Source organism: Arvicola amphibius, chromosome 6 (genome assembly GCF_903992535.2).
Source record: "Arvicola amphibius chromosome 6, mArvAmp1.2, whole genome shotgun sequence".
Lineage (NCBI taxonomy): Eukaryota > Metazoa > Chordata > Mammalia > Rodentia > Cricetidae > Arvicola > Arvicola amphibius.
In genome coordinates this window covers 108,605,916-108,632,610 of record NC_052052.2, presented here as the reverse complement: position 1 = coordinate 108,632,610, position 26,695 = coordinate 108,605,916, and the positions used below count along the sequence as shown (strand labels likewise).

At 38.4% G+C, this 26,695-nt stretch overlaps 1 protein-coding gene across 2 annotated transcripts; it reads right to left on the bottom strand.

The window, feature by feature from the left end:
* Nucleotides 1-4,908: 4,908 nt before the first annotated feature.
* LOC119816330 (prostaglandin-E(2) 9-reductase-like) lies at nt 4,909-26,406 on the bottom strand. 2 transcript variants are annotated; one of them, XM_038332899.1, is made up of 10 exons: nt 26,289-26,406; nt 18,707-18,855; nt 15,076-15,243; nt 14,140-14,256; nt 13,001-13,078; nt 12,503-12,625; nt 9,820-9,929; nt 9,154-9,319; nt 6,490-6,572; nt 4,909-5,535 (listed from the first exon to the last, which is right to left on the bottom strand). In XM_038332899.1, the coding sequence occupies exons 2-10, from the start codon at nt 18,785-18,787 to the stop codon at nt 5,493-5,495; spliced, it is 969 nt and encodes a 322-aa protein (XP_038188827.1). In that variant the 5' UTR covers nt 18,788-18,855; nt 26,289-26,406; the 3' UTR covers nt 4,909-5,492. The 2 variants fall into 2 exon arrangements, with proteins under 2 accessions (XP_038188827.1, XP_038188828.1); XM_038332900.1 differs by lacking the exon at nt 18,707-18,855 and having other exon boundaries at nt 26,289-26,388.
* Between the last annotated feature and the right edge of the window lie 289 nt (nt 26,407-26,695).

The following is a 26,695-nucleotide window of genomic DNA, read 5'->3' as shown; positions in this document are numbered from 1 at the left end:
GTTTTCAAATTTAAAACGGAAACAGACCAAATTTAACAAGAAAAAAACCACAAGAATGCCATATGTTCTTATATTTGTCAAATGTCATAGCCATCAAAAGTTGATATGGAAGACATTCCTTATCCCCCCACAGGACTGGGAAAATACAGGAAATTTACAGAGTCTAACAGCAAACTCAAAGTGTTTAAGTTCCTCAAATGATACAAACAGAACAAACTCTTGACTTCTGAACATCAAAGACCAAAGGTCACAAGAGAAAACCATCACAGCAAGTATTTGTTTGACTTCCCACTGAATGAATGGAAGTGTTTTCAAATTGCAGGACCCTCCTACTCCTATATTAATGGCACAAGTAACATCACTACCTAACCAAAGTCTGTTAAATAGCCTTATATAACTGTACCTCATTCTGCAGTTCCACTGTGACATTATCCAGAACCTGGACACTTTTCCATAAAAGATGGTTTTCTTACCTAGATTCTGTTCATCAAACTGTTGTTCCTTGTTGTGCTCTCTGATGCAAGGCATCATTGTTACTATCTTTACAATACACCTATATCATGCTTCATTTCGATATGACGCATATGTGCTGAATTTGATCTCACACTAAGTACTTTAAGTGTCCTCCCCATACAGGTCTTAGCTGTCAGCTCTCCTTGGTCTGTATTCTCTTTACAAGCACACTAACTGCCAACAATGGTACTGACCTCCATCCGGTGAATTGTATTAATCATGATGTTAATCTCAGTGTAGCAAAGCTGTAACATTAACAAGACAGTCACTCACTTTTCTCACAGAAACCCTGATTTGACCAGAAATGTCTGGAAACTATAGACACATCCAGACCACACTCTGCAAGAAGCAGAGTGAGCATGAATTTTCCAGGTGTGCCACATTCACCCACAGCTAGCACATCTTAAATTCACTGAACTGGGTTACAGGGCTCTTCCAGTAGAGAACCACAGTGTTCCTGCGCCACCTAGTGGCTCTCCCACGTTTCCTACAATGGTGCTGTTCTCAGGGAACTGAGTGCTTATTATAAATCTTCTAATGTTCTCAACCATTCTGACTTGCGTGGAGGCCTTGGGTCTTTGTAGGTATAACAGATAGATGCAAAGGCAACTTAAACCCCCGGTTTCAGATATTCAACTCCATTCAGACAAGTCACCTTAACTGAGAATGTTCACCACCAACACATTATACTGGCTTTGTAATGAATTCTAAACTCCAATGATACAAGCTTCACTTATATTTTTAAGCTTTCTATCCATAATTAATGTTTTATATAAATTTGATAAAAATTTATCCAATATAAAAAAGACTACTAGAATATAAAACTTATTGCATGCATTCATTTATATATGGCTTTGTGCAAATCTATTATTTCAATATGTCATCTTCCCTATCACAAATTTTCTTCCACTTGTTTATATCTAATTTTATGTTTCCAATATCTTACCATTTTTTATCTTACTGTTTTTCTCTGTGGAAGCTCTGTAGCCAATGTCAAATTTATTCTTAGATATTTTAAATTGTTATAAAAATGAAAGTGCTATTTCCCCAATCCAACTGTAGATGCCTTGGTTCAAACTGTGTGTGTTTGTGTTGTATCTAGTCAGCTACAGAAAACTCTGATAAATTCAAAACTTAGTTCTTTACTCAGATCCCTTGAGATTTTGCTATTTCTTTTTATAATGTGTTTCAGACTCCATTGTAATTTTGTTGAACTTAGTCAATTCTGGATTTTCTTCTAAAAATAATATGGATGTGGTTGTATACAGCTATAATCTTTTCACTAGGGAAGTGGAAACAGAAGGATCATGAGTACAAAGGAATCCTCAAGTACACTGTGAGTTTGTGGCTAGCAGAAATTTAAAAAAAAAAAAGTATATCATTGAAGAAATCATGGAGGACATTAAACATGCCTGAGACATTTTAAAATAAGAGTACATGGTAACAGAACGTCTGGAATACAGCAAAGGATACATGTCCAAATGGCAGAAAATGTGGCTAAAGTAGCCAGGACACTATAATACTGTGAGATGAGACTTCCCTTGTGTAGCTACCTAAGCTACCTAAAGCTTCCTAAGGAACCCAAAGACACAGCTTTCATGAGAGGTCACACGGTCAGAGTGCAGTGATGTGGCTGCCCAAGTCACCCATACGTAATCCCTTACCCATGTTCCTGTCAGTGATCCCAAACACTACATCACTGGATCACCAAAATGGACTTTGTCTTAGTTAGGGTTTCTATTGTTGGGAAGAGACACATGACTGAGGCAACTCATTCAGATATTCAGCTGAAGTCAGACAAGTCACCTTAACTCACAAATACATCTAAGGTCAATAGGGGAGAAATCAAATTTAAAAGGTAATCCAAGAATTCTTCTAGAATAAGTGAAAGTTAGGGCTCCTCTAATTTAAGGATGAAATCTCTTCAGAAAAGCAGATGTAATGTTGGATGCCCATCTTGGGTGTGTCTGCCAACGGCTGCGGCTTCAGAAAGCCTCTGGGATGCAACAAAACTTGTCACAAGAAGGACAGTTGGAAGATTTGTGTTATAAGTGCTCATGTCCTCACCAACTCTTAGTCTTTGACAAGTATTCATGACACGGTCTCCATCTTTGGAAAAGGTCATCTGAAATGAAGGTTTAGAGCTTAAAAACTGACTCACAAACTTTATACAGTGGCCAGCTGGGTCTGGCCGTGGTGTGCTGTGGAGCCAGGAAAGGCAGGAGGCAGGGAAGTTTGAAGGGCTATACCTCCACAGTCAGCGCCCAGAGCAGGTCAATGGAAATAACTAGAGGCTATTTGGTCCATGAGCCAAGGAATCTAAAATGGATAAATCTATGGCTTTTAAAAGAGGAGAGGATTCAGGAGTTCTCCTAATTTTGTGATTACAATATTTAAGATAAAAAAGCAAGCATATTGAAAATCGGTGTGGCTATTACCCCCTTAGTCTGGTCTGGCCCTGCAGTCTCAGAGGCGCTACAATGGCGGACACCCAAGAGCTTTACTAAAACAAGGTGGGGAGGACCTTGCACTGAATTATGGGAAGGACCTGATTCTGCATTAATATGGTGTCGAGGGCATGTCTGTGTTTTTTGACGGGATGAGAATCAAGCGAGAAAACTTCCAGAATGTCTGCGTTGATGCATACAGCAGAGGAATGCCAGTCCTGATGCCATCACAGTCACAGATGACTCCATAAACAAGCAGAGAGAGTTTCCTAAACCTGTGAACCTGATTTCCTCATCCCACCATGCTGCAGGCCCAGGAAACCCCTGAACCAATGCTCCCGACTTAGTACAACTTGCTGCAATCTGAGAAGGGAAAGAAGGTTGTGGTGACAACTGTGATTCCCAGCCTCTTGATGTACTTGCTTCTCAAACTTCCAGACCTAAGGAGTCCCATTTACCTTAGAGTCAGCCCCAAATTGCAGACTGAACATTTAATTGTTTTACACTTTGGGACACAGTACTCATTTTGCCAGTATGATATTCAATCTGCTGCTAAAAAGAAAAAAGACCTTAGAACTGAGACCTCAGTTTTCCCATCATAGAAACAAAGACCCATTACAAGGAGTGACTGAAACCCCTCTTTAAGTATGGGGAAGGTAGCCTAAAAGTGTTTTGCTGCTTCTCAGAGACAAAGACAATTACTTAAAAGCAGAAATTCAGTTGGATTCTTACCCATCAGAGAAACCTTTTTTTTATATTTTGATTAAAATGGATTTAAGAAAATTGTGATTTGACAAATTGTGTATTTATTGTTAATTTCCACTCTAGAATTATGGTATTGATGTGCTAATGTTTGTAATTGCTTTCTTTAGTTCACTATAAGGTGTTAAGAAAAGTTTGACATTGCTGATGAGTTTTTGGATTTGGCATATTTAATAAGAAATTTATATTTTGATACAGCTAAAATTATTTTTTAAAAAAAGCTAGGCCAATTAAAAAAGGGTATTCCCAACCCTGGTGATCCTCCACTCCTTTAATCAGGAGATTGTAGCCATTGGAGCATTTATATTTACAAAGCATTATCTAATTGTAGATAAACTCTTGATAGAAACTTGGCTCAGAGATTCAGCAGTCAAAAATGGGTTTGAGCCTTTTTCCTCCTAGGCACCTAAGACATGGACATGTGTGATTGAAATGCATGTACCAAAGACAGGTAAGTCTGGGAATGGGAAAGTGTTCACCTAAGGCAGACACAATCATCTGTCCCTTGCAAAATCACAGGCTTTACTAAAATTAATAAAAAGGAAGGAATCATGGAGGCTCAAAAATGTGAACCTATTGCTACCTTGTCTGATGGTCAGAGTTTGGAGGTTGCTCAAAATGACTGACAAGTGTAGCTACACATCCCGACTCAGGATGTGTTTCTTGATTCTTTTGACATTAAAATGGCTCATACAAGTAGATCCCTTCCATCCTGATAGATGGTCAGGATATGCAAGCATACTTCAGATACTTCTTTTGTAATATGAGGTTACCTGGAGAGTGGTGCCTTCAAGATACTTGGTTTAGGGTAATTTTACTGCCTAAACCACAGAATGCTAATGACTTGATATCAAATTATTAAAGCAATTAACTGTTCAAGCTGTCCATTGTATCATGTTAAAGAAGTCTTTTGTTGCCTTCATCTCCCTTTTAGATTGGGGTATAAAAGTATATGGAAAATTAAACATGGACAGTTTCAGTATTCACTGGAATGCCTCCCTGGTACTATTCTATGGTTTCTGTTTTATTAACTTTCATGTGTCTTCATCTTCTTTATTCATATTTCTAAATCCCCATGCTGCTCCCCTGGAAAGAGGTATTTTTGTCAAGGCTAGTCCCCGACAAATGTCCCTACAATCACATACTTCAAAAACACACAAAAAATAAAGTATTTGAAAAGATGATGTGTATCAAATCCAAGTTTATTTTTAAAACTAAGAAGGTTGAAATCAGAACAAGTATTTAGCAGTTTTCAGTTCTCAGTTAATTTGAGTTTCAGCCTCTCAATCAGTACTCAGTGGGGCCAGTATTATACCCTTTATTTGAAGAAAGGCGTTAGGTTTAGCCCTCAACTCTGGCTCTTGGGAGGAAAGTTTTCTTTATCTATATGATAAACCCATCAATTACCCATATAGCTCAGAAAGGATTATCAAATTCTCCTCACCTTAATTCCATGCACCCAATTGCTAATCCTTCAAAGCTGGTTGTCTACATTATTCCCTGTCAACAGTCAAATTATAGTTTCCTTGAGCTCAGATGAGTCAGAGGGAAACAAATTACGCAAATGAAAGACAATAGTGGTGCTTTACTTGCACCTCATAGAGACAAATCTCATTGTTTAGAGTTTCACAAAAACACCGTACCCATCTCTCTTGATCTGGTTGATTATAGGCTGACATACAACATTGACCAGAGGTGATGTCCAATCAGCATCAATGGCATCTTCCACATTGCTACCATCAAGGTGGTATCACAACAAGGGCTTATATATTAATATTCATCTGAATATGGATAGTCAGGGTGGGCCGAAGTACTGTAATAAGAAAGAAAATGTATAGAACAAGTTTAGACTGTAGAGAGAATGACTCTCCTTCTGACTGCCATCACAATAAAAGGTTTGTTTTTGCTTGCTACAATCTTACTGTCACAAGAAGCCTGCATAGCAATTGTTTGTTGATCAAAACTAAATTATTTCACTTTAGTTCCCCTTCCTGAAAGTTAAAAGAACTCTGATATTCAAATGTACAAACATATTCTTTTCCACCACCTACATCATCAGTTTATCAAAGCAATATCTCATCTTCATTCCAGAGTTCAATGCAAATAGAATCTGATAATGATTTATGTACAACATTTCTACAGATATTTATCTAAATATATATACATGTGTATATATACATATATATGTATATATGTACATGTAAGTATGTATATGAAGTTTAGTGCTAGTAATCCCAAATTCATAATTCAATAAGCTTTAATTCACTATCATATATAACACACTATAGTTAATTAGAAATGAAAATGACAAAATTATGAGATATACTTCCATGTCCTACTTTGTAGGTCTCTACAATTGAAAAACAAGACAAAATATAAAATGATAAAAATAATTTATTTAAAATAAATAATTTGATGGTTTTGGATCCTTCTAAATAAGCTACAATAAAATCCATATTTTATTGTATATCCACTATATAGTTGTCAAATATAGTGGCTTATATGTTGATATAAAGTCAGCAATATTGGCTGACCTTCCGACTGTGGAATACTAAGTACTGAAGCCCATATATAGCAATACAAGCTAACCCTGATTACATGTATCCTGTTAATGTATCAGACAGATATCTGTGAAGAATTTGGGACCAGAATCCCCAAAACTCCTGTCTCACACTGACCCCATTAATCAGTATTAAGACTACTCTAAAACACCACATTAAATTCGACATCATAAAACAAATTGAGCAATGCTTTTTCCAATACTTACATTTTAGCAGTAGAATATCGGTAATTTTTGTTCAGGCTATCGATAACTGCCATGTCCTCTTCCGGCAACTGGAACTCAAAAACCTGTCACATAAGTAGATAGATTTTAGAATGACCAGATCTTTGACAATCTAAAAAACACAAGCTAAAGAGACTAAAAGTTGTGGGGATAAGAGCTTCCAAAGGACTTTTAAGAGAATAGCAACAAAAAGAATACAAGTTATTAAGCAAATGAATCTCAGCCTTTGGCTAAGATCAAACGAAACTATTAATGAATACCAAATGAAAGATGAATGCAAATATATTACTATGTACAATATATTTAAATTTCACTGTACTACAGGCAATATCAGATCTCAAAAGAGCCTGGAAAAGAGACCAAATTGACAAATGAAATGATTACAGGATCAATTGCATGCAAGATCTGGAGGAACCTAATGATCATGTTTTATTTAATTATTTTGTTTTTTGTTGTTTTGTTTTGTTTTTTGAGATAGGCTTTCTCTGTAGCTTTGGACCCTGTTTTTGAATTTACTCTGTAGACCAAGTTGGCCTGGCTTTGAACTCACAGAGATCTGCCTGCCTCTGCTTCCTGAGTGCTGGGATTAAAGGAATGTGACAGCCTCGCCCAGCATGATCACTTTAAAACATATGAGTTAGTAACAATTATGATGCATAGAGTAGGCTTTGTACATTAAATCAATGAATGATTAAAATGTGAACAAATGACCCTTTCATATATAATCAGAAATTTCTCAAATACAGATGATATTTTGTTTAAGGGATCCAAAAGCAGGCTCAAAAAGGATGTCACTATTGAAATTTGCAACAGCAACACTTAAAGCATCAAAATTATTTTCAGTTATTACTAAACCATCAACATGAGAGGTTCCTTAAATAGGCATTTTTTATAAATAGAGGAAGAAAGAAACAGAAACAAAAGTATCCATAATGTATTAGTTGATGAATCTAGGTAATAGGTATCAATTTATTATTTTTAACTAACTTCTATAAATTTGAGCATTATCAAAACAAAATGAACATTATCAAAAATTGATCTAAATTATTAAGTTCAAACTGACAGAATACTTACAAATGCTTTAACGGACAGAGTAAAAATTTACTTAAAAATATTTAAAAAGATTTAAAACTCAGAAATGTATACCTAAATCATATTAAAAAGCTTGTAGTGTAAAAATAAATAGATCATGTTTCAATGCATGATGCAGAATTGGGAAAATGTGATGCCAAGTTTTATCTGACCAGATGTAGTCAATAAGAGCAAACACGTTTATGTAAAAAGCATAAAAATCATAACAAAGCAAGCATGGTGGCACAGCTCAGTGTTAGAGGAATTGCCTAACATATGTGGGCTCTAGGTTCAATCTCTAAGACTAAAATTGAAGGTAATAAATCAAAGACCGACTTTCTAATACTATGATCACAAAAGAGAAAAGCCAAGGCAACAGTTAAAAGAAAAGGAGGCTCAATTTTGTGGCTAGAAGGGTACGTGCCATTTTACAAACACTACAAATTTTTACATCCTTCCCAATTTTACATAGAACTCAAAAACTTGCTTTGAAATAAAAACCAGTTGGGAAAAAATATCGTTTGTATAGAATGTAAAAAAAAAAAATTCATTTTGCTACACATATAGGAAATAATATTCACTGACCACAAAGTAAAGTCATGAATGGTGTGAGCCCAGTGAGGGAGAGATTCTAGCACATAAATATATATCATAAAACTAATGAAAATACTGATAAAACTACGAGGAAGATACTTCAACAAACAATTCTGAATCTGAAAAGCAAACATTGAGATGATATAAATGTGGTAAACGGACTGTAAAGTGCCCCTTCCCCAGATTCTTGTAATTTCTGAGGACACACACATTTGTAATATGAACTTGCAAGTTTTTTTTTTTCCCAGCATGGGATCGCGTCTCTCTCCCATCCCTTGAGGTTTGCCGGGCCTGTAACTTATAATGACCCACAGAGCATGAAAACATTGATAATGTGCAGGGTTAAGCTTAGAAATGTACGGAGTTTTTCGAGTATCCAGTCCAGGCTGAATGTGGAGCGCACCTGTAATCCTAGCTCTTGGGAGGCTAAGAGCAGAGGACAGTGAGTCTGAGGTTAGCCTAGACTGCAGAGAGACTGCCTGAAAAAAGACACGACAAGAAACAGTAGCATTAATTTCTTTGTTGTAAACTTGTACATTGCAGCTGGCTTACTAGACAACTAGCACAGGTAACAGTACTTTCCTACTTGAAAATAAAGACAATCAACCCACAGAGTGAATCAATATATGAAGACTATTCTTTACGAGAATCAAGGACATATAAAGTAAATTTTTAAGGAAGGTTGAAAATCACATAGTCTGGTTACCTCACTTCAGGGAATGGATAAAAGGTGTGCGTGTGTACAAGACTACAGAGCACATTGTTATCTTAAAGAGGAAACAAAGGCAGTTTTAATCCTCTACAGCCATGAACCCAGAGTGCTATTGTAGAGAAGAAAATGCTCATGCATACACTTGAAACACACATGCCTAGGGAATTCCAGGCACAGTCACCTGACACAAGGATACTGGAAGCCTGCAAACAAGCCTTCAAGGGAGAAACACTGCACAGGAGCCCCAATGCCCATAGTCTTTTCTTCACCTTCATATTCTCTTTGATCCGCTTCTCATTGAAACTCTTGGCAACAACCACAATCCCACGCTGCAGTAGATAACGGAGGCAAATCAGGGCTGGAGTTTTTTTGTGCTTCTCAGCCATAGCACCAAGAACTGGATCTTCCAAAAGATATGGGGCATTCTCATCTACCCTGAAAAGAAAGGAATATTGACTACTTGAGCTTAAGATTTGATGTGTTAGGAGTCTTACAAAACACATGGATTTGCTCACTCTGGACCTAGGACTATTAAATTATGACTCCAAAATCAGAATACTAGCATCATCTGAAACATTTTCAGAACTGTATGTTGATATTACCTAGATAAGGAAATAACCAGGCTAGCTTAAATATAGACAAATATATTTTATTTATTTTAAGGGAAAAACTCACGCCACAGGAATGGAAGATTCAGGCTCTGCTGGACCATGGGGGAAGCTACACAGAGAGCGCAACTTGGTGGTGTATAGGTTTTATCTCTGGGTACCAGAAAGCCATGGCTAAAATAGGTTCCACATCTTAAAGATTATTAGTTAACAAGGCTTTCCCCATCCTCAATCCTGTTGAGTTAATTCCAGAAAACTTGGGATTTCAAGACTGAAGCTATTTTATATGTGATTTTTTAGGTATGATTTGGTTACAATTCTCTTTACCAGTTCTTATATCGTTGGGTTCCTAGAGCACCATAAGCAACCAGAACAATGTCTTTTGACTTGCAGTAATCCAAGAGCTTGCTCTGGTTGAGATATGGATGGCATTCTACCTGTAGATCAACAAGACAGAAAGATTTCAGATTATAGAAAACCTCAAATATCCATGAAAAGGAAGGGTTCATAAGTAAAAGAAGCAGAAAAGTCTATACTGTGTGAAATCTGAGTAGAAAATCTCAACTTCGAGTAATGATTCTCTTTTAAAATCTAAAAACATCCCTGTGGTGAACTGACTGGAACACTGAATGCAGATACAATGAGAAAATATGAAGTACAGATAGGGCATAGAGAGTAAGCTCACCAAGCCTCTGATTTGAATTACACCATAAAGCAAGAATTTGGCTGAAAACACATGAGGGCAGGTATGAAGGACAAAAAAGTAAATTTGTAGGGATTCTGCTGGTGACATTTGGGTATATTTGGGCATCAAAGCAATCAGGGGTTGGCAAGGGGATGAAAGAGCTTGGCTTGCATGCCTGGGGACCTAAGTTCTATTACAGAACACACCTAAAGCTGAAAGGAGAAAGCCAACTCCACAAGGTTGTCCTCTGACCTCCACACAGACACCATTGCATTCATGCCTGCCTACACACATAGCCGCACACAGCCACACACGGACATACACATGGAGACACACACAGAGATACAGAGACAGAGACAGACAGACAACATTCACATACATACACACAAAAAAACAAATTTTTAATTGTGTTTTAAAAATCCCCAGAGTGCCAAATGGAGATAATGCATGCCTTATAACCCCAAAATTTGGGAGGCAGAAGCAGGTAGATCTTTGTGAGTTTGAGGCCAATCTGGTCTACAGAGTGAGTTCCAGGACAGCCAGGGCTACACAAAGAAACTCTATCCCAAAAAACAAATACACACACACACACACACACACACACACACACACACACACACACACACAACCTCCAAGGGAAGATCGTACGAATTGTTTATACAATGTCACGTGGTCATCCTGCTGGAATACATGCATACAAATAACATTATACAAAATCAGCAAGATGTACTTTATGTGTTCAGGAATGTATGTGTAAACATACATAATAATTACATAGTAACAAAACAGACAACACAGATATCTGTCCCTAATGTGCTGCTATCAAAGTAAAAATTCCCTCAGGTCATTGATAACTAAGGAAAAACAACCAGGCTTACCCCATTACTTAGGGATATCTGTGGTTCATTTTCACTTCTTAATCAAAATTTACTTATAGTAGAATTCAATGAAGAAAAAAAAACAAACAAGTATCTTAAAATAAAAAATTAACCTCTGAAGCACCCCAGTAAAACAGATAATTCAGGCAAAAATATACCAAGAGATGTATGAAATAGATTTCAATTATGGGAAAACCTGTGTTAAAACATGACTTCCCCATAGACATTTATCACCTGACAGGAGAGTAATAATTGAAGCAAAAGAAAACATTTCTTTAAAAAAAATTCTCTGAATAACAAGAAGAGAAGAGAGACCACATTATTAAAATTATAGAAGATAGAGAGGAAGTTACAACAGACACAATGAAATCCAGAGGATTGTTACAGCATAATTTGAGAACTATCATCCCAAAAAGCTGGAGAACCTAGAAGTACGCAAATCCCTAGACTCATATGTCTTACCAAAGTAAGTGAAAATATGTAAACAACTTGACAAAAACAATAATAGCAATCCAGCTAATGTAAACGAGTAGAAACCCAGGCCCAGAAGGATTCAGTACTGAATTCTACCACACCTTTAAAGAGAAATGTTCAGGTTAGCATTTGTGAACTTGACACAAGCTAGAGTTATCTAGAAATAGGAGTGTCACTTGAGAAAATGCCTCTATTGGTTGCCTGTAGGCAAATCCATATGCTATTTTTCTGATTAATGATAGATGTCACTAGAAGACACCACCACGGGGCAGGAGGTACTGAAGTGTATTAGAAAGCAGCATGAGCAAGCCATGGAAGCAAGCCAATAAGCAGTCTTCCTTATGGTCTCAGCCTAAGTTTCTGACTCCAGGTTTCTGCTGGCAATACCTGCCCTGACTTCCCTCAATGAAGGACTGTAAGTTGCAAAATGGAATAAACATGTTACTCTCCAAGTTTCTTTTGGTCATGGTCTTTTATCAGATTGATAGAAAGCAACCAAGACAAGGTACTGATACCAATGCTCCTCAAACTGTTCTGTAAACTAGAAAGAGAAGGAATATTATAAAACTTACCATACAAAGTCAGAATTAACCTCATGTAGAGGAAGTCAGATCCCCTAGAAATGGACTTATGAGCTGCCTTTTGGGTGCTGGGACATGAACCTCTTTCAGAGGAGCCATCGCTCTTAATGACCAAGCCATTGCTCGAGCCATGGCTCTTTCATTCTTGCAGCTTTTAGTTATTTTTCTGTATTTCCCAGTGCAACTCTCCTTGAGTACTTTTACATTTCCATATTCTTGCGTGCACAGAAGCACGGTAGCTCCCAGGCTTTTCCTCAAACGCCTAACTAAGCAGAAATACAATCAGCATTCTTTGCTCCATGAAGTTCAGGTAAGTAAGAGAAGAGGATTGTGGCTAGTAATAAAAGAAGAAAAGAATGAAGAGCAGAAGAAAAAATACTGTAGATGCCCACCTGGTTGCACACAGGCTTGTACTTGAGCCCTGGCTTGTTCAGGATCATCTCCAGCAGCCTGCGGTTAAAGTTGGACACCCCGATGGACTTGGCTAGTCCAGCATCCTTACACTTCTCCATGGCCTGGGTCAGGGGGAAGTTGGTAAAAAATAATTTATGAAGGTGGCTAGAGATGGTTATAAATATCAAGAAAGGAAAATAAAACATATGCGTTGATTATTAAAAAGAGAGAAAACAGCTTAAAATATGGGCAGAAGATAAAGACAGAATGAGTGCCTTGGGTCACCTAAGAAATCATATATTGAAACATTTCTCCCGATACTTTTCCAGTAGTCTCCAATATATTCCAATTATGCTGTCCTACCTGCAACTGCAAATTAGCCCTAGAAGAGATCATGTGTTTCTTGATCTGAAGGTCCATATCTGACTCTCACATGTGAAACTGAGACCTGACTCCCTCTCTTAACTTCCCCTGTGCTCTGTATTCCAAGTACTTACCTCCCAAGTGTCACGGAGATCCACTGTGTCAAATAATAATTTCCCATTTTCAACTGTTGGATTAAGATCGTTGTCTGGCTAGAATATAAACAGTCATTGTCACCATCTCACCAGTGTCATGACCTTCCACATTGCAATGTTCCCTGGTACACAGAGGGCCACCCCATAAATTTACATCTGCAAAAGGCTTTGCATGTAAAGTTGTAGGGAATATATAAGGTAACAGATTTCTTTTATTCTCTCACATCTATTATATGTGTTGATTCACAAAATTTTCCAGATCTCTACGGTTATATTATCTGTCTTGCATTATTGTTTAATACCAATGTGATATCTCCTGGAGGAACATCTGTCTATCACTGAAAAAAGTCGCCAGTTACAAGGTCATGCAGCAGCTAAACACTTGTCCACCAAGGGACTGGGATACAACTTAGCTGGTAGATAGAGTGTTCGATATAGTATTCACAAGGCCTTAGTTAGGCTCAATTACCAGCTCTACATATATCAAAAAATGTTTCATGAGATACTCAGGATGCAAACTTTTATTCTTCTCTATCACCAATGAAAGTGAAAATGGACGTTAAGAAACTAAAGTAACATTAGTCACCCAAGAGATAAGATATGAGATTGTGGTCTTCAGGACACATATCTACAATTCTAGCATATGGAGGCAAGAGGATGTGGACTCAGTGTTAGCCTTGGTAACACAGCAGGTTCAAAGCCAATCCCATTTTTTAAAAAAAAAAAAAAAAACAAAACTAAACTAAAGCGATTAACATAAAAATATTAAATGTAAAAAGAGCCACAGTTTGAAGTGAGGATAGATGCAAGCATGTTTATTTTCATGATGAATTTTTCACTGGAAGGTGCAGACAAGGCATTCAATATAAATAAACAACCATGATCAAATCATATTTACTACCAATGGAAAAGATAGAACAAAGGAAAAACCCTATAAACAGAGAACTTCTAAAGACTTTTCCAAATCCATCAATCTAGTGTGATTTGGGTTCCAAATTTTTCCACGTGAATTTTCCTGATATATTCATTGAATCAGTTTATCTAAATAAATCATCAGTGAAATTAAAGTTGATGCTGAGCACTGGAGTAAACTAGGTACGAGGAGGCTGACTGCTTACCTTCATTGACACTGGGAAGTGAACAAGATAGAGATCAACATAGTCCAGCTGAAGCTTCTTCAGTGACTTTTCCAAACAAACCCGGACCAGATCTGGCCTATGGCACGTGGAGGGGAGCTGCAATTGTTAGGGTGAGAGCTGTGATACATTATCGCATTGCCCAAATTTGTGGATTTCTTTTACCCAAAATTGAGTCTTTTTCAACTGGTCCGAAACTGGTGACCACAGAGCAAAAATACTCTGTCCAGACTTAAGTTTTCCATTGTCTAATATATTAAGGTCAAGTCTGATACATACCTGAGGTGTATTGGTCAATCGATATGAAAATGGTAGGAAATTAATACTTGAGTAAAATTGGATAGAATAATAACAACAACCATTCTCTGAGTTATATTTCACAAGAGTTTACAAAGGAGGTTTCTCTCTTATCCTTTCATTCATTTAGTCAATGGGGAAGAGTTAATATTCCTATCATTTACATAAGTGAAAGGAAGTATTTTTGATATTTTAACATATATTAGACACAATACAGGACTCTATCAATGTTTCATGAGATACTCAGGATGCAAACTTTTATTCTTCTCTATCGCCAATGAAAGTGAAAATGGACGTTAAGAAACTAAAGTAACATTAGTCACCCAAGAGATAAGATATGAGATTGTTCTAAGATGCCAGTCTTATCATAGTTCTGGCCATGTTAAATCACACCGTTTTTAAGTGAGAATCAAAACACCAAAATAATTTTACCTTAAGGTTACAAATTCAAACACAGTGGTGAGCAGAGATCCATAAGCGTCCTCTGTTTTCAACACCCGTTTAACATATGTAATTAAACAGTAGACTAATATGCCTAATTCAACTACTGGTCAAACCATGCTAGCATCAATACACCAATTTCATTCATCTGTGCCCCAGCATACCATATGTGCACAATACCTTGGAAGTGTAGAATATATCTTCTCTCTTCACAGTACCATCAGCAATCTTGTCACGAATGGCCAGTCCTACTTCTTCCTCATTTTGGTACATATAAGCTGCATCAATATGGCGGAATCCAGCATCTATAGCTATCTTGGTGGCCTCTGTGATCATACTCTTAGGAACCTAGAAAAGCAACCAGAGGGAATATCTTGAGATCCATGTGATTCATTAATTCTGAAACAGTTAGTTCCTTTACAAAACCACAAGTTTCTGCTGTGTTAAGTGAGTTCTGTCTTGGGGGTGTTGAATCTTCCCAGGTTTGCCCGGCCCTTTTCCTCTCTCACATAATGAGAATTCGGAATCCGAGCCAAGTCTTCAGATGGAGACACTCATTAATCACTGCCATGCAAGGTCTTCAGGGACTCCTCCAGGTTCCGTGATCTGCTGGGAGGATTCCCAGGACTCAGTATAAGGCTGTAACAGTGGTTGTTATTTCTAGAATAAGGTTATAAAGTAAAAACAACCCCAGACAGTGTGCATGGCAAGAGGAACAGTATTGAAAGTTTCCCCTGGAGAAGTCACGCAAACACAAAAATTCCCCTCACGTTGCACTTAGAGTATACATGCATGCATTGTTTGCAGGAAATCTATTGAGAGCCTCAATCCCTAATTATTTAGCTGAGGATATATATAGACATCCCCTCTGTCAATACACTCTAAAATGTACTCTCCCAAGCAAAGAAGACCTTCAAAAACTCTGCTTTTTATGCAAACAGTTAAAAATACGGCCATCTTCTCCATTATGAAATGCTGATAAATAAGGTTGACAGCTGTCAATCAGTATCTAGTTTAAAAATAAACACTGTAACACATAGCAGGATGTCGTCTTAATTCATGCTCCAACCATTCCATCTGTATGACTGAAGTAAATTCTAGCATTAAAATGTATTAGGCCAGGATATAGATTTAATCATAAGAATTACTTTTATGATATATAAACAGAACTATTTAAGTAACTTTGCTTGATGCTCAGAGGAGACTCTGAATTTGGGCCTTTGCTGGGGCTGTAGATATTTGAGGGTCTCTTTAAAATGGAATAAATGAACTTGTGTTACTATGTGTTTTTGGAGCCAGGCACAGAATGTTATAGTTTTAATCTTAATTGTCCCCTGATGGATCAAGCAATTGAAACATGAGGACTAACCACACTAGGAGGTCAGTCCTTAGTTAATTTATGATTTGATTATATCATTGGGAAATGGTAGAAATGAGGAGGGATGGCTCATTGTCAGTATAATGAAGAGGTTGGCTAACATTAGACATGTCATGGGGTTGAAGTATTTTGATCAATGTATATCACATGCACCAATCAAATTAGTGCAAATGTCATTTCTCTCTTCTTCACATTACATTTAGGATCTTTGAGTTACTCTCCTCCACATATTAATAAAAGTAGACCTGGTGGCACAGGTTGAGGCAGGATATTCCTGAGTTCAAGGCCTGAGTAAGCAACACAGTGAGATCTTATCTCAAAATGTAGGTCTTTTTGTTAAGCCTGTTGATGTATATAACTTCTTTCCATGATATAATATTTACTTAGCATGCTCCAGGGCTTAGGTTCAATCCCCTTTACTGAAATACATATCACTGTAAAATATAGTCAACATTCTATTGATATGCCACAATTTAATCCTGATCTGTGTTTTGGTACCTGTATCCAACCTAATAATCACTATTCTACATTTCAGTCAAAAATGAGCTTTCATAAAAGTGGTATTTGTTATTTGGCTTCTGTGTTTCTTTTCTTTTTAAAATATCCTCTAATTCATAAAAATGACAAAAATTAATTTTTCTTTGTGGATTCTCAATACTTTACTTTGTGTGTGTGTGTGTATGCAACATCATAATAATTCATTGTTTGATGAGCATCTAGGTTAAACTCATACTTGTTACTATTGGGACTGCATCTATCACTCCAGTATACTGACTTTATTTCCCTTGTACAGGTGAAGGAGGTTATGGGTAGATCATATAAAAATTTTAATTTTAGGAATTTATATATAAATTTATAGTTTTCTTTGGTGTTTGTACTAATTTACATTCCCATTAGGATGCTTGAGAGTTCTGCTCATTCAGTATTCCATCAGTGTTTGTTTTCTGGTGTCCCTTTTTAACAGACAATCTAAGGTGAACCATTATCTCATTGTAATGTTAAATTTCAAAACATGCTACCAAGCCATAGTAAGCAAAGCAGCACTGTATTATCCTGAAACAACAACATCAAAGGAAGAAAGCACAGAGCAAGCCTTCAAATCATTAGTATAGGTAACATCTTTTATTCATGTCCTCAATGTAAAGAACATAGAAACGAAAATACATAAAATCATCTATAGTTAAGAAACACTTTTTACTTTTTGAGGATAAGATTAAAGTGTATAATTTGTTAATTTTTAACTATGAGATTATAATACAGCTTCTACATTTGTCCCTTCCTTTTCCTCCCTACGAACCCTCACATGTATCCCTCCCTGCTCTCTTTCGTATTGATACTTCTTTCTTTATTAATTGTTATTACATAAATATATTTATATACATAAATTCTTAAATATAACATGGTCAGTCTGTATAATGTTAATCACACATATATTTTCAGGGCTGACAACTAGGTTTTGGATGACCAATCACTGTCTTCTTCCCTGGAGAAGACTATTTCTCTACTCTCAGTAATCCTTACCAGCATGTAGATCTTTGTGTAAGGTTTGTTTGCAGCAAGGGAATAACAGAATAAAGAAATTTCCTACAGATAAGAAGGAAATCATTGCCAAATGTCTTTCTATGCAGGTTCACTTTGGTGGCTTGATTTGAATTCTTTTTAAGGAACAAAAAAAATCTGGGTGTGTTGTGTTGGCATTTACAGAGGTAATTAGATCAAGAGGACTCTGACCAGATCATTAAATTAATCTCTTCATTTCATTTCCGTGTTGGGGAGTGGCAGAAAGTAGGGGTATGATTTAATTGGAGGACTTAGGGACCTGGGACTGCGTGCTTGGAATGCATGCTGGCCCTAGCTCCTTCCTTCACTTCTCTTCCACGAAAAATAGAAAGAGGAGCAGCTGCCTCCACATACACCACCAGCACCACCACCTTGATGTTCTGCTCAGGCAAAGCTGGCCAAGCAACAGCAGATTGGAGCTTGGGATCATAAGCTAAATCCAAAAAAGAAAGAAAAACTCACCCACCAATCTCTTCTTTGGGTTCTATGAGCTATTCTGACCGCAGTAATGCAAAAATAATGTATTATCTGGAAAATTATTACTATTCAGGGTACATAAAAAACTCAGCAAACTTTGTAACAGAATTCATTAAATAGAGAGGATGTGATCTTAACATACATTTCTCAAAAAATTCTGAAAATATATGAGCTACAAGACACTTAGTGTCATGTACAAGCCTTTACCCAGACCTTATGTACTAAGGGCTGTTATTAGGTTTTATCTATTGCACCCAGTTGGAAACAGGCTTGTTTCAGTTTTGAAACTAATGTGAAGGCAGAGCTAAGAATTATAGTCCTTATCCTCATGGTCAAACTCTCAGCTCCCACTAGGCCTGTCTGCTTTCTTCTGAACTCCAAAACCACCACCCTTACCTCTTCTGGGGCATAGGTTCCAAAACCAAGAACAGGAATGTGGTGGCCATCATTTAGCTCTGCACAGAGTTTGGGATTCATTCTGGAATGCTCCGCTTCTGTTTTCCCTGCTGTTACTGGGTGCTGAGTAACAGGAAGATACACCGCAACTGTGGGGGGAAAGTTTAATCATTACTCATTTCCTGTCAAACCCTTAGACAGCAGGGTGTGGGGAGGAAGGTAACACAGCTCACATGCTCCTGAGAAATGGAACCAGTTCCATGATTTCTTAGGAAAAAGAATTCTAGAGTAAAGTACTACATACTGATACATTATTTAGTCTTTATAATTTTTTCTCATTATAGTCTCCCACAAATTGTCCTAAAACAGAAGATTAATTGAACAATTATTGGCCATTTGTTACATTGAAAGCCTCTCTACATCTATTCCCTTGTTTGGACTCATGTTTTTCTGGCCATGATGAAGCCCTTTCTTGGTTATACATTATAAAAAGAGTAAGCTACCACACACCACACTTATAGTCACATTCAGAGAATTAAAGAAATGGGAGGTGGGTATATGGCTCAGTGACTAGGATCACTTGCTGTACAAGATGAGGACCCCCAGCTAAGATTCCAGCACCTACATAAAAGTCTGGGTGTGGCTGTGTATACCTATATTCCTAGAGCTGCCAGGTAGGGACACGGGAGGCTCACTGGGATGCTGGCCAGTCAGTTGGTTCCAGCTCCAGCAAGAAACTCTGTCTCAAACAAGTAAGGCAGAGAATGACAGAACAGTTCACTCACAATTCTCCTCTGGTCAACACATGTTCATACACCATACATGCATATAGTACTGCATATGAATAAACCTACACACACTAAGCACATACACACAAACACATACACATATACACACATACACATATACATTCAGGTAATGTATATATAACATATCTACACACATGTGCACATACACCATCACACATTTATACATGCACACATCAAAAACATACACACATAGACAAAACACATATACTCAAATACACATACATCACATTTGTTCACAAATGTATACAATCACTTTCAGTCACTGAGACACACACTTAACAAACAGTTATCTATTTCACACACATTAACACCTGGTCCTATAAACACACTCAAACACACATGGTAGCATACTGGCATGCTCACACTCACACACTTATAATCACATTCATTCATATAAACACACACTTTACAATGCATACTTAGAGAATAATAGTCACACACTGAAACACTACTATACAATCACAAATACACACACTTCACAACTAAAACACAGAGAGCACACATACCCACATATGGGAATGCATTACTACAAACTGATTCACCTTCTCACATACTCTCATTCACTTACTCACTAAATCTCTCTCTCTGTCTCTCTCTCTGTCTCTGTCTCTCTCTCTCTCTCTCTCTCTCTCTCTCTCTCTCTCTCTCTCACACACACACACACACACTAAAAGCACACTACACGCATATTGGATTCTAGGGGTTGACCTCCAGGCTGGTACGACAAGCACCCTTGCACGCTCAGCCATCTTGTCAGTCCAAATGTTAGCTATATATTCGCTCCTCTCAGTCTACACTTCTGCTAGGGAGAAGCTGATATCACCTTTCACTGTTAGTGAAGAAACTCAAGCTTCCCTAGGAGGTTAATTCATACTTAAGATGTACTTCAGGTAACTACCCATGTGTTTGCTGCTTGCGACTAATTCACAAGGAAAACCTAAACACCACACTAAGGGACCTTCTTACTCCATTCTTCAAGGTCTGAGGTCAACAAGAGCTGTAATCACTGGGTCCTATTTCTTCTTCTCATTCTTTCCTTTTCATTAGATTCAGACCGTCAGTCAAATGGAAGGTCATCATATCCCACTCTCTCTCTCTCTACAGATTTACTGGGGGGGGGGGGGCTGTCATTTTCGAATAGTGTCCCGCATTCATAGCACCTATATAGGACCAGTGTGCACAATAGAAAATTGCTTTGCATACAGGGACTGTTTTAAATAAAGCCAAAGCCCCTTCTGTTCTGTAGTAGATCTAGATATTTCCAGATCTTTAGACCTTGCCAAGCAGGTCTGACAACTCTTCTATAGGAATGAGGTCAGAGAAAGTAGGAGCTATTAATTATTTGAAATACAGGATTGTTGTATTGCATGAGACTCAAGTAATCAGTCTCTCATCTGCTCCCCTTCCTTCCTGTTCCTGCTTTCCTATCTCCTCCTTTGTCCCTTCCCTGGGTCCTTTTTGTTCCCCTCTCCTGTAAGACTCAAAATTCCTTAAGTCTCTTAAGATGAGCATCTGTTGTTCAGCGAATTGTACAAAGACAGAACTGAATCCTTGACAACTCTGTCAAGCCTCACAGACCAAGAAGAAAAACAGACCATCTCTTGACACTGAGGATGTCACAGGGCTTTTTGTTTTCCAGCATGTTCTAATCTGTACTGCATGCATGACTTCACTCAATTCTGCCCTGCCCTGATTACATGCTCGTGATTTGGCTGGATTCGTCTACACCCAAATCTTGCTTACTTGTGAAGAAATGATAACAAAAGGACAAAAGACTTGTAAGGTTGGCCCAAGTAGTCTGAGTTCAGACGACTGCCAACTTCCTCATAATCTAATCTGCCCATGCTTGACTTGTATGCCAGTGACCCTGAGCATCAATATTTTTCCTCTTGTTCCCTTCATTTCTTTTCACTTACTGCGGCTTCTCCCATGGGCCATTTGTGCCTGCTTTTCCTATTCTTTGGCCAAGAATAATTTCCTCATAGCTGAAGCTCACCCTCAGATACTGGTTCTGTGACTCCTTCAAGAGGAAGGCACCATATGTAGGATCGAACTTGGTCGCCATTCCATGGTTAGCCATTACAGAAAATGCTACATAGAAAGAGACAACTGATTAGAACTTTGAGTCTGAGCACTATTCAGCATATTCTGTATCTGTCCCATCAGAACTAACTCCAAAGATATTGAAAGTCAGCTCACTTGTGTTCAGCCTTTCCTTCCATGTATCTGGGTCCCCTAAAGGCAGAAGTGGGTCTGGGGATGTGTCTAGGTTAGTGCTGTCCTCACAGGTTCAAAGCCCTGTGTTTGATCTCTACCACTAGAGAAGTAGATATACTAATTCATGCCTATAATCCTAGCATTCAGGAAACAAAAATTCAAGTAAACCTTGGTTACTTAGAAAATGTAGAAGACACTCTAGGCAACATGAGATGCTACATCAAAAAAAAGTTTAGATAAAATAATAAAGACAGAAGTGGCCAAGTTTATTGTGGTTTCTTCTTCTTCTCTTCCCTTTAGCACAGAATTCTTTCCTTATCACAACCCAGAGTACATCACAAAGTTCTTTGTTCTGAGCTCAGCCTTTAATCTGCGTACACAGCTAGAAACAGCACGGCAATTGAGGTGACAGTGCCTGATAGCCACAGGCATAAACTAACTTCATAACAAAGTTTTCTAAATTGGAGTCAAGTACAGAGTGTACCCTGTGTCCAATTCCAGACTTCCTTGAGGAGTCTTCAGACTGGCTATGCACACAACACCCTCCCCCTAATCCATGAGCCCTTCCCTATACCAGTTCCAGCCTGTACTTGAGACAAACTCCGAAAACAGCTTATAGTAGCCAAATGTTTCTTTTTTGTCCCTGATTCTGCACATGAGCCCAGAAGTCCAAGCCTTTTGTTCTCATAATGGTCATAGAAGTTGGTGCTGATCTGGGCATGTTACCACCTACATTAACACTTTCAATGATGCATGCAGATATCAAAGTCTCAGAGTTTACTCTACAAATATACACAAATACCTGTCAATTGAAACATATTTAAAAGTAAATAGGTAATAAATGTCATAGCTGCGTTGACTGTGGCTACTTTGTTATTTAATATTTAAGAAGTCACTTTTAAGGACTTTGAGTATTTTATGATTTGGAGTTCTTTCTATTTCTTTATTCTTTACCTCAGTCACATGTTTGTTATATAGCCCAGAGTAGCCGCAAACTCACTACAGAGCTCAGGCTGACCTCAAACTCACCCCCATTTACCCCTTAGACTCCTGAGTGCTAAAATGCCTAACACTCACTGTTTTCAAGACAGTATTTATTTATTTCATCATAAGGAATTGAACTGCATCCTTCCAAGCACACTATCCACTCACCTTCTGTAACCTTTATCCTGGATTTATTTCATTCTCAATACAGGCAGGAACTAACATGAGTTTTTTGGTCGGGGGCTGGCCTTGCTGGTTTTGCTTCTTTGTCTTGAGAACTGACACAAAGAAAAGCAAAGAAAGCACTATCTCCCGGGGACGATATAGGTTTTACTTCAGAAGTTGTAGTTCAAACTGATGTTTTCTCTTTCTCTTTAGCATGGTAGAAGTGAGAAATTTTACAAACTAACAGATTGTGTGATGGCTATTCTTATTGTCAACTTGACCATATGTGGAATAAACTACAATACAGAAATGGAAGGCACACCTCGGAGAGATTTTCTGCTTGGTTATAAGTGGGTGACTCCATTTCTAATCCAGACTTCTGATGTAGGAGGACACACACGTTTAATCTGGATCTTGAGGTAAAAAGACATTTCTTTAATATGGTCCACACATTCTGGGCTTTTTGATCACAGCTAGGTATTGTTAGATTAGCTAGACTGTAGCCTGTAAGTCATTCCAATAAATTCCTTCTTTCTGTCTGTCTCTGTCTTTGTCTCTGTCTCCCTGACTCAAGAGAACCCTGACAAAAAGACTGTTAACTATTATTTATAGTCAATTTTTTATGTCTTGAAGGGTATTCTAATGTTCAAACACATCTGTCTGAAATCTTGCAGAATACCTAAAGTGTGTGCAGGTTCCCTGAGAGGCAGAAGAGATTGTCAGATCCCTTGGAGCTGGACTTATAAATGCATGTTAGATGCTCTCTGTTACCCCAGCAGACACCATCCACCAGACTCCTTCCTAGAACTTTGTAGCAAAACAATAGCTATAGCCTCGCTTTCCCCATCCAGATCTCCTGTGTGTCCCATAGAATGGGTGTTTCTTTGTGGTATTTCTTGGCTTATGATTGTCAGGATACCTTTCCCTTCACCCTTCAGAACTGTAACACATTGGCGAAACTTTTCCCCTCTGAACTGCAACACCTCCACTGGGGAAACCTTCCTCCTACGAGCTGCCACACATCTGACGGGGAAGTCTCTCCCTCCTCAGAGTTGTAACACTAATTCTGAACCTGAATTCTGAACCCGATAGAAGGGAAATGGGGAATAGCTTTGAATACACTGTCACAGGAGACAACATTCTGAAGGGAACACTAGTGGCACAGGCATTAAGATCAACAATTAATAAAAAGGACCTCATGAAACTGAGAAGCTTTTGCATGGCATAAGACACCATTACTTTGACAAAGCAGCAATCAGGGAGATTGGGAAAAGATTTTTTTTTTACCAACTCCACATCCAGTAGAGGACTAATATCCAAAATATATAAAGAAAATTAGACATCCAAAACCCCCAAATAATTAAATTAAAAACGAGGTACAGATCTAAACAGAGTATTTTCAGTAGAAGAAACGCAAATGGTTGTTAAACAGTTAAGGAGATGTTCAACATCCTTAGCCATCAGGGAAATCAAAGTAAATCAAAGCTACTGGGAGATCACATCCCTGTCAGAATGGCTAAGAGCAATAACACAAGTGACAGTTCACGCTGGCGAGGATATAGATAAAGGGGACACTCCTCCATTGCTGGTGGGAGTGCAAACTTGTACAGTCACTATGGAAGTCAATATGAGGTTTCTCCAAAAATTAGAAGTCACTTCACTACAAGACCCAGCATATACCCCAAGGACACTAAATCCTAGTGCAAAGACACTTGCTCAACTATGTTCATCGTGATTTTATTCATAATAGCTGAAACTGGAAACAATCTGGATGTCCCTGGAGTAAAGAATGAATTTTTTAAAAAAAATGTGTTACATTTACACAGTGGAGTATTACTCAGTTGTTAAAAAAAAAGACATCATGAAATTTGTAGGCAAATGAATTTAACTAGAAAAAAATCATTCAGAGTGTGGTAAACTAGACCCAGAAAGACAAATATTGTATGTATTCACTTGTAAATCATTATTGGCAGTTAAATAAATAATAACCCAGCTACAATCTGAAGACCCAGAGAGGTTAGGTACAGAGGAGGGCTCTAGGGGGAATACTTGGATCTTCCTGGGAAGGGGAAATGGGATAGAATTTTCTGGTGGACTGGGGGGCCAATGAGAATGGGAGTAGGAGTGACTGGGTGTGCAGAGGAGATGGGTTGGTAGCAAACGTGAGGAGAGAAAGGCGGATGCTTTTCTCTGCATATGTATGTTAGAATAATTCAGTCATACTAATGAGCATATCCAGCACTTCACCGTTCCTGCTTTCCTCAAAAGAAGAACAAAAACTCTGATTCTGGGCCCACTTAGGAATTTAAAAGGAAGGGGAAAGAGGTAGTCGCATTAGGGTGTGATCTTTGGTAGTGAACTCTAAGATTAAATTACATCATTGGTCCACAGCTTTCTTTACATTCTTATCTAGTGATGGAATCTCTGCTGTGGTTCCCCCATGCTGAGCCATCAGGCTGTGGTCCTAATCTGAGCTGTGTCTTGTCACCATCATGTCCTTCAGCCTCCCCAAACTCTAAACTAAATAAAAATAGGGAAAGTGGTTTACACTGTTCTACAGAAGGTACTTCTGGTACAATTGTTAAACGAAATATAAGAAGGTTCCTATGCTCTCTTATGAAATAAATTAAGATAAGTAGCAATTCAAAGAGTAGCCGGCCATTTCTGCACAGTCATAGTTACAGGAAGAATACAGAAGAACTTTTAGGAGAGGTAGGAATATTATGTGCCTTTGTTGCGTTGCATTGCAGGTAATATGGGATACTAATTTATTAAAACAAATTGAAAACCCACGAAAAAAACAAAGGCAGGATAGCACCGCCGCAGGTATCATCGAGTCAGAACTTGAAGTTCTGGATTCTGAAACTTGGGTAGTTGCACAGTTGCAGAAGTCCTGGCAAGAATGGCATTTGTGTGTTTGAAAGAGGTGCGCGCAGTGCATGTTGGGATCTGTAGTCTGCGCCGAGGTAGGCGCAGTTTGGGGTTGTTGAGAAACTCCTCCCCGGGCCGAAGAGTGACCTGTTGCTTTCAGACCCAAAAGACCCAGTATGGAGGCTTAGTGATGATGTCCTGTGATGCCCACTGTGACTTAGCTACTTAGCTCCCAGTATGTCCTTGTCACCGGCCGCCTCTCCTAGATCAGACTTTCTCGGCAACTCTCAAAGACCCCGATGGGACTGACCGACTTCCAGAACCCAAGCTGTATCAAAAGTGCCAAATTCCTAACAGAGAGCTCTCCCTGAGTGACCGAGTTAAACCCTGCCTAGTTCCGTGCTACCTAAAAAGCTGACTGCAGCTTTCTTGAGCAGATTATGGTCTCCCTCCCCCGCGCCACCTCCCCTCACCCCGCCATGCCACTTTGTCCAGCTGTGCTGATGAGCTAAGCGAGTGGCATTTAGGAAACCTACCACTGTTCGTCCTCAATGGAACTTGCAGCGCCAGAACTGGCTAGGAAGAATCTAGGTGAGGCTAAGCTGCTGGGAACCTGACATCAGAATTCCCTTGGTCGCCCCTTGATTGCGTGGCCGGGCTACTGTGCGACCCCTCGTGGCGCGACCGGAGCAACCAGCCGCCAGGGTATAGTTGCTAGACCTACAGCACCTATGAAGGTCTGAACTCTTTATGATCAGGCTACAAAATTCACATATTCTAAATATTAATCCTCTTAGAGCATCAGCAATACTTATTGAAATACTTCCCAAAAAATCCTATGTTAATTTTTACATAGTATATTTTCATGAACAAATTCTTCCACCGTGTGTGCGTGTGTGTGTGTGTGTGTGTGTGTGTGTGTGTGTGTGTGTTACTTTGGTTT

Excerpts from the sequence above, each read along its gene's own strand:
- LOC119816330 (XM_038332899.1), bottom strand. The coding sequence starts at position 18,787 with ATGAATCCCAAACTCTGTGCAGAGCTAAATGATGGCCACCACATTCCT. Across the intron at positions 12,626-13,000 it reads ATCTCCGTGACACTTGGGAG|GCCATGGAGAAGTGTAAGGA; the intron begins GTAAGTACTTGG and ends CCCCTGACCCAG. Across the intron at positions 5,536-6,489 it reads CGATATTCTACTGCTAAAAT|TACTTCGGCCCACCCTGACT; the intron begins GTAAGTATTGGA and ends TTCTTATTACAG.